An 8,208-nucleotide genomic window follows, 5' to 3' on the forward strand; every position below is an offset into this window, starting at 1 on the left:
GTGGTGGGCCTGGCTTCTCATCTGGGCTCTGCCACTTAGAGCTGTGGGTCCCGGGGGAAGCTACTCTGTGTTTCAATTTTATTTTATTTTCCCACCTATAAAATGGGATAATAATACCTGTATAAACAAGACAGCACACGGTTATTGGAAGGCTTGCGCGAGATAATATATGCGGATGGCTTTGAAATAAGAGAACTAATGTATAGGTAAAAGGTGCTGTTACTAAATGACAGTTGGAAGCTGGAATGCAGCCCAGCCCTGTTCACCCAGCTGCTTCCCCTGGGTGTCATAAGCAGCTCTTTTATGGGATATCTGTGGGTTGACCGTAATGGGTTCGATTCTGAGGAGGAGCAGACAGCAGTGCTGTAATTTCTTCTTCCATTCCCTGATATCCCAGTGACATAACCTGGGCCTTATAGTAGGGTGGGCTTTGGAAAGCTGTCAGCTCTGATTCCGCCCCTTTGACTGCCGTCTCCCACCCAGGAAACGCCCGCTCAGAAAGGGTCGGCAGCCGGGGCTCCTGCGTTCACCCCACTTCTCTCTCCTGCAAGGAAAGGCTTTGTCCCTCCGGCGGCCCCAGACCCTGCTTCCTACGCGCTGGGGGCAGTTCGTGGGCCTGGCTGGGGTCGCCCCGCCTTAGGATGAGGGAGGCGAGGAGGAGGCTCTAACGGCTGAGTTGGGGCCTCGGGGATCCTGAAATGGGAGTGGCTGGGGCAGCGGAGCCGGGGGAGTTGGGGTTCTGCCTCCACGCCGGCCGCCGCCTGGCTCCCTCTCCTGCCCGGGCGGGCGCAGCGTTCGCAGCCCTCCGTTTGCCGCCATCCAGGTTGTTGGAGAGTTAGACCTCCCAGCCTCACGGGGCTGCTGTGCGGCTGCGGCGACGCTGGCGGCTGCGGCGCCGCGGAGGAGGCGGCGGGCTCGGGAGGCGGCGCCATGTGAGTCCCGGGCCGGGCCGGGCTGGGGCCGCGGCGGGAGATTACCGTATTTACCGAGGCCAGTGCTGGACCCTTGGGGGCGGGTCACTGCGGGTGCGCTACCGTATTTGCGGGGAGCCGCGCAGACCCTTTCGGGGAGTGGGGAGCGCCGCGACTTAATTACGTATTTATCCAGGGTGGCGTGGTTCCCCCGGGGCGCTGCGGGAGCGGGGGGTGGGTTGCATTAATTCCCTAAGGGAGCCGGGACTTGCAGCGGGGTGGGGTGGGTTGCGGCAGCAGGGTGGCAGGCCTACGTATTTTCGTGGGGGTGGGGTTGCGACGCAGAGTTTACCATATTTCTCCAGGGTCCCTCGAGCCCCAGGAGTTGGCAAGGTTGTGCGCAGGGGGTCGGGTGGGTGGGGTCGGCTCTTTTGCAGCTATTTGATAAGAACAGCGGTGCAGGAGGCTGGCTGTCTTTATGGGGGCGGCGAGGGGGCGCGGGAGTCGCTGCGGGAGAGTTACCGTAGTTGCGTTGGGCAGTGCAGACTCTAGAGGAAAGAGCCACCGTGGAGACCGGAGGAAGAGGGGCGCAGCCTGGGCTGTGAGTGTGGGATGGGATGGAGGAACTTGGGGGAGACAGGGGGGCCATGGCCTTGGACCCTCTCGGCGGCAGGCGGGGCCTTGGTCGGGTATAGCTGGGGAGAGTGGGGAGGCTGCCTAGAGGCCAGGCTGAGATTGGCCACGGACCGAGATGATCTGTCTTTGCAGATGTCACTGCAGCTGCCTGGGGAAAGGCTTGTGGGTGGGGTCTACTGCAAGTAGAACACGTCCCCTTCTCCAGGGTGAATGTGTGCTCCACCCTGGCCTGAGAGTAGAGGGAGACAGAGGGAGTGTCTCTGAGACCCCACTCTGCAGATAGATCGACTGAGGTGGTAGTAAGCAGTGAGATCTGGAAGCGTGGAGAAGGCCTGCATGGAGGTCGAGGGGAACGGCCAAGCTTCCCTGATGGGGGTGGGGGAATGCAGGGGAGTGGCCGGCTCATCTGGCTCTGGAGCAGGCCTCAGGGCTCCACAGGAGCCTAAGGATTTTTGGAGGCATGGGGCTGGTGGCAGCCAGCAGTGTCCTACAAGAGCAGTGGCCCTTTGGGAATGGATGGCTCTGTGCAGGCCAGGATGGTGGTGGTGGTCTTGTGTGTGTGTGTTTGTATGTGTGTGTGTGTGTGTGTGTGTGTATTTTGAGGGGAGTTTAGTTGGTGAGCAGCTAGTATATTGAGAAGAGCTTTTGACAGTGAGTCAGGAAACTTAGGGCCTAGTCCTGGCTCACCTTGCTGTGTGACCTTGGGCAAGTCTGTTGACCTCACTGAGCCTCAGTTTCCCCAGCTATAGAGTGGTGCTCAATAAGCCCTGCCCCTTCCTCAGGACTGTGTGAGGACAATGGGAAACAGTTTAAGAGGAACACAGTGCCCTGGGGAAGAGGATTCTTAGAGAACTAGCATGAACTGGATGGAGCTGAACCTGGGGGGTTTGTTGAGCATTGGGGGTGTTGCTCAGCTTGGGCCAGGCTTTGCTGAGGGGACGCCAGGACTTAGGCTGAGACTGGCCCCCGGGAGCTCACACTCTGCTTCAGTGACTTGCAGACTTCTTATAGGCATGCCTCATTTTGATTAAAAAAAAAAAGAGCTGCTGCCTTTAATATTTAATAAGGTTACTTTCAAGTACAGAGTTTTGTTTCTTCTTTTAAGCTTTGCAAAAATATCTTGAAACCACCGGTGACCCCACCCTTCCCTCCAGATTGGGGTGCACCTCCATACCCCACCACGCCTTGAGCATCTGGTTGGAGGGATGGCATGTCCTGGTGCAGGATGACTCACAGTACCAGAAGCCCCTGAATCTTACCCATCGGCGTTTATTCAGTGCTTTGTGTGGCAGGTACAGTGCTCAGGGATAAGGAAGGCAACTCAGTCCTTAAAAGGCTCGCAGGGTGTGGTGAGAGGCAGAGGCGGCAGGACTGACCCGCATGCAGCGTGATGTGAGGGTCACAGGGTTGGGCCACGAAGCTCGGAGGGGTCAGGAAAGGCTTCCAGGAGGAGATGGCACTTGAGAGGGGCCTGAAGGAAGGGCAGAATGTGATTAAGGGGTAGAGGAGAAAGAAGGGCATTTCCATAGGGGAACACTGGCTCGAACAAGACTGTAGAAGGGCGCATGCTGGAAGCTGTGAGTGGCCAGTGGGGTGTCCTCCCTGAGGCTGGAGACTGGCTGACCCTCGGGTCCCCCCTGACTCCTCTCTTCACTTCTGCCTCCCCAGGGGCTGGTGATTGCAGCTGGAAGTGCCCATGAGCGACCTGGCGTCCTCCGGGGGCGGGTCCCCTGCGGGGGACGGGGAAGAGGGCCTGGGGGACGAGCGAGGCCTGGTCATCCACCACCCCGCGGAGGAGCAGCCCCACCGCTGCCCGCTGTGCGGCCAGACCTTCTCGCAGCAGCCCAGCCTGGTGCGGCACCAGAAGGCGCACGCTGGGGCAGGCCGCGCGGCCGCCTTCGTGTGCCCCGAGTGCGGCAAGGCCTTCAGCGTCAAGCACAACCTCGAGGTGCACCAGCGCACCCACACCGGCGAGCGGCCCTTCCCCTGCCCCGAGTGCGGGCGCTGCTTCAGCCTCAAGCAGAACCTGCTCACGCACCAGCGCATCCACAGCGGCGAGAAGCCGCACCAGTGCGCGCAGTGCGGCCGCTGCTTCCGCGAGCCGCGCTTCCTGCTCAACCACCAGCGCACGCACGCGCGCATGCCCGCGCCGCACCCGCGCCGGCCCGGCGTGTTCGGGGAGCGGCGGCCCTACTTCTGCGCCCGCTGCGGCAAGAGCTTCGCGCGCGAGGGCTCGCTCAAGACCCACCAGCGCAGCCACGGCCACGGGCCCGACGGCCAGGCGGCCCATTTAGGCCGCGTGCTATGATGCGCGCCGCACCTGCCGGCTGTTTGCTGCCCCAGAGCCACGTTCGTGACCCCCGGAGATGGCGCTGGGCTGCGGTGCCCCGGCTGGATGGGATCCCGGGAGACGGGGAGGCCTGGCTTGGGGTCTGGAAGGAGTGGGCTGCTGCCAGGCTCGGGCCGCCTCCTTCCGCTCCGCCTCTAGGACCCTCTGGCTGGCTGCATACGCCTGCTTTGGGCCATTGTGTTGGTTTTCCTCCTCAGGCTCTCCCGGCCTAGAGCAGGTGAGACCCGACTGACGGCCGGGCGGGAGCCCCTTTCAGGCTGGGGGTGGGGGGACAGGAGGGGAAGGTGGGGCTTACTGGGCTTGCAGGTCTCCCTATGACTAGCTTCTTACCAGACCTTCATTCCCAGAATGTCAAGAGTTGCAAGCGACCTGGAGAGGGCCCCTCTCCACAATCCCCAGACCCACCCGCAGCCCCCAAGCTCTCTTGGCTCCAGCAGTTACTATCTGGTGTCCTTGAAAAGTTATTTCAAGTCGTAACTAAGTTGCCCATCTGTAAGTTGGGGCTAAAGATGACGGACTTCTCCCTGGGATGTTGTGAGGATAGTAATTACTATCACTAGAAAGAGAGGGTGACGTGACTGATCTGGAAACACTGAGCACCCTGTGTGCCAGGAGCTGGGCTGGGCTGGGCGCTCGGAGGAGGCACAGACACAGGGCCCTGTCCCTGAGGTCGTGTCCGGGCTCACACAGGGCGATGCAGGCTACCGTGGGGGACAGATAAAAAATGCTCTTGGAGGGGGGGTAGGTGACAGCATCATCCAAGGCAGTTTGATGGTTTGAGCTGGGTCCTGGGGATGATGGAGGTGCCCTAGGGAGAGCAAGGTGTGGAAGGAGGCATCGGAGGTGGGGGTCTGATAGTGGAGGCTCCTATTTGCCCTACAGAGGACTCTGCGGGCAGGGACAGGGGACACCGAGATGTTTAATGAGAATGGCACAGTGATGTCAGACGAGCTGTTCAAGGAGAACTGGAGGCACTGGGGGGACAGATGGAAGTGGAACGAGCAGGAGCCTCAAGGGTCTTGGGGTCATCCAAACAAGAGAAAATGAGGCCCCCAGCAGAGGGGCTTGACCAAGGTCACGCCGTGAGAAGGGAGAGCCGGGGCTTGCCCGAGGGGCCTCTGACTCCGTGGTGGCTCTCCCAGGCCTGGGCTTCCTCAGCCATCTGGCAGATGAGGAAACTGAGGCTTCCGCAAGCCTGCCCTGAATCACACTTAGCACTTAGTCTACAATGGTGCAAGCCTGGGCTTCGCTTTGGGTTCTGGACCCCAAGACCCTTCATCTCCACTCGACCCTCCTTAAGAGAGGCTCTTACTCGTGGGAAAATGGAGCTTTGAGGATGAGGAAATGTGACCAGGGACCACATGGTAGGAGCCTGGGCAGGGGCGTCACTGGCTGGTGTGGGTGCCTGGAGGGGACCTGGGATCCCCGGTAGTGGGTTAGGAGGAAGGAACTGGGGTTGGAGGAGACCTGCCCCTGGCTCCATGGCCAGTCCTTGCTGGGTGCTGGAGACCCTACCCTCTGCTCTTCCTTAGAGCTTCATGGCTCCTCCAGCATTGCCCTCTGCCTGTCACCCCCAGGATGTTGTAATGTGGACTAGTACTTAATGGCAGAGATTGAGATTAAACCGGGACCTGAGACATCTAGAGCCAGTCACCAGAATATCCTGAACCCAAGCTGTCTCATCTGCAAATGGGATTAATAATCCCTGAGTGCTTGGTAGGGGCTGAGAGGACTGGCCAAGCCCTGGACAGATGCAGGGTGGCCCAGCTGACTGCTCCCTCCTAGCCCCGGAGGGGTGGCTGAGGGGGGCTGGGCAGGGCCGAGTCACAGCCCCAGACCTGACCCTGGTCTCTGTCTCTGAACAGATGCGGAGTGGGCAGGACCTCTGGGCAGTGTGCAAGGCATATCTGGGCACAGAGACTGGGAATGGGGCCCCACGGGCCCTGCACCCCAGCGTGAGGATGCTCCTCAGAAAACCTACCTCGGGAGGGCCCTGCAGCGATGGCGGAAGGAGCGATGGAGCATGGAATTGGAGGCAGCGTCCATGCCCTGGTGGAAAAACTCCCTGAACCTGTTGGAAGTCGCAGCCAGAGAAGAGCTCTTCCTGGCCACCTGGCCACGGACCTCAGCAGGGACGGTGCCTGTGTGGATAAACGGCTTCTCTGCTCCTGCCTGGCCCCCCAGAGGCAGGAGGGGACTGGCCTTGGAGAACACGGCAAGTCCGGAGCAGACCTGGCTCTAGACGCAGAACCTGACCCCGGTGTGATCCCTACTTACAGGCTTCACTCTCCTTTCAGAGCAATTGTTCTTAACACTTTTGGGGGCGTGAAGCCCTTCGACAATCTGACAAAGGTTTGGAACCTTCTCGCCAGGAAAACACACACACTCCTGCAGACCACAAATCTCCAAGCAGTGTCGGGAGCTCCTGGACTCCAGGCTGAGAACCTGGGCCCCGGGGCCTCACCCACTGCTCTCCTTGCCTGATGCAGAGCCTGGGGTCAGGGCACCAAACTAGTAGCATTTTTCCCTCCCCCACCGACCCTCCTTTCCTTGTTCAGGAATAAAGAATTCTGAGGAGGGGACCCGTCTGGTCACTCTCTTCTCCCAGACCTAATGCACAGGGCAGCAGCTTTCTGAACCTTGCTTCCCTTCCCCAGACGTTGCTGGAGGCTCCCTGGGCTGGTTTGCTCTTCTCTGTTTTTGGGGTTGCTTGCTCTGGTCACCTGGTGCTAGCTCTCACGGTGCAGCCCTGGGCTCCTGGCCTGGGCTCTGATCTCACTGGGAAGGTGGTGGGGAGGGCTGGGACCTCTGTGGACGCTGGGCAGAGGCATGAATTTGGGCCGAGCCTACCCCGGAGAAGGAATTCTGCTTCCAGCAGCCACAGCCAGGTGGACCTGCCTCCTGCCAGAGCCGGCCTTTGGCCTCAGCCGGGCACGAGATGGGAAGGCTGCCGAGGAAGATGGAGCCTCGCTCCTCGTGCCACCGGCTCCAGGTGGAGACAGAGGCGGACTCCACAGTTCTGCTGTGCCCTCGGAACAAGTGGAGGGGTGGGTGCTGGAGCGACAACAGGGCGAGGACTTCTCAGGTGTTCAGGGCAGCCTGGAGCCCAGAAGTGCCCCCTGGCCTCCCCAGAATGAACCGCCCGTCAGAAAAGGTGTGACCGACCAGGGCTAGGATGGGTTTTTGATGAAAACCAGACTTAAGAAAGTGGGTTACATTTAGTGAAACCCTTAGGGTGGAGAGAGGCCTTTAGTCGTGGAATTGAGATCCAATCCCAGTGATGTGAGTTGTGGGGGTGCGGAGGAGTTGTGTTTGGGTGGGAGGTCCCAGGGCTGGGCTGGGTTCGGTCAGGGTCGTCTCGGGCCCCTGTGGGTTCCTGCCCTGGGGTCTTGCTTGTCCCGTCTCCGTTGCAGTTTGGCTGGTTGTTACTGACCATCTGCCATGCGCCTCGTCCTGGGATAACAGACCGCTCTAGGGGGAGCACAGAAAGAGCAGCGCTCTGTGCTCCAGGAGCTTCCACTTCCTCTGATCCTTGGCCAACCTGGAGGGGACCTCACAGATGCACTTCTCTGCTGATTGTCGGCTGTCTCCTCCCTCCCCTGTGACTGTGCCATCTGTGTCCTGCCTCTGCCTTCCCTGGTATTGCTCTGAAATGTGCCCCTCCTCCCCTCCGCCCTGCCCACCCCCTTCTCCACCAGGGCCCAGCTTCCCTGACCGTCTAGCCCGCATTCCCCCTTCCTTCTCTGAACAGCACCGTGTCTTACACTCCAGTTTTGTGTGTGTGTGTGTGTGTGCGCGCATCTTGAATCTCCAATGAGACTGTGGGGTCCTGGAGGACAAGGGTCTGGCACAAGGCTGGGCCCGTAACACTCAGGAAATACTTGTCGACTGGCTAATGGGTCAGGTGCCGGAGGTTGAGGGGTGGCCGGTGCTGGGAGGTGTGAAAGGGGAGAGGGCACGTGAGCTCATTAGTGGGTACATTTTACTGGGCTGTGGGCTGGCTCCCCTGAGGCAATAATGGCCATAGGAGGCCTCAGGTCCTCCCCTGCTTGGGGCATTGGGACAGGAGGACCCCCCTGGTTATGCAGGAGTGTGCGTAAATGCTCGTCCAGGCTGGATGTTTCCATAGGTCACAGACACCTGCTGGAGATGACCAAGTGGAATAAACATTCTCTTGACAAGAGCTGGTGTGAGGAGTGGTCATTTGGGGCTCAGCTGGGAGCAGGCCGTGCCTCTAGCTTGCCTCCATCATTTCTTGAGGAGTTCTGTTCAAGGTAACTCACGGTGGCCAAAGGCTGGAGGGAGCATAGC

At 60.1% G+C, this 8,208-nt stretch overlaps 1 protein-coding gene across 4 annotated transcripts; it reads left to right on the plus strand.

The window, feature by feature from the left end:
- The first annotated feature begins 420 nt into the window (after positions 1-420).
- Positions 421-6,479, plus strand: LOC106824296 (gastrula zinc finger protein XlCGF7.1). Of its 4 annotated transcripts, XM_070515679.1 has the most exons (4): positions 1,363-1,512; positions 2,653-2,839; positions 3,216-4,114; positions 5,763-6,479. In XM_070515679.1, the coding sequence occupies exon 3, from the start codon at positions 3,244-3,246 to the stop codon at positions 3,853-3,855; it is 612 nt and encodes a 203-aa protein (XP_070371780.1). In that variant the 5' UTR covers positions 1,363-1,512; positions 2,653-2,839; positions 3,216-3,243; the 3' UTR covers positions 3,856-4,114; positions 5,763-6,479. The 4 variants fall into 4 exon arrangements, with proteins under 4 accessions (XP_044634996.1, XP_044634456.1, XP_044635415.1 ...); XM_044779061.2 differs by lacking the exons at positions 1,363-1,512; positions 2,653-2,839 and adding an exon at positions 421-990; XM_044778521.2 differs by lacking the exons at positions 1,363-1,512; positions 2,653-2,839 and adding an exon at positions 422-932.
- Positions 6,480-8,208: the final 1,729 nt, after the last annotated feature.

This window comes from Equus asinus, chromosome 1 (genome assembly GCF_041296235.1).
Source record: "Equus asinus isolate D_3611 breed Donkey chromosome 1, EquAss-T2T_v2, whole genome shotgun sequence".
Classification (NCBI taxonomy): domain Eukaryota; kingdom Metazoa; phylum Chordata; class Mammalia; order Perissodactyla; family Equidae; genus Equus; species Equus asinus.

Bases quoted from the DNA above. Each gene is read 5' to 3' on its own strand.
- LOC106824296 (XM_044779061.2), top strand. From the start codon at position 3,244: ATGAGCGACCTGGCGTCCTCCGGGGGCGGGTCCCCTGCGGGGGACGGG.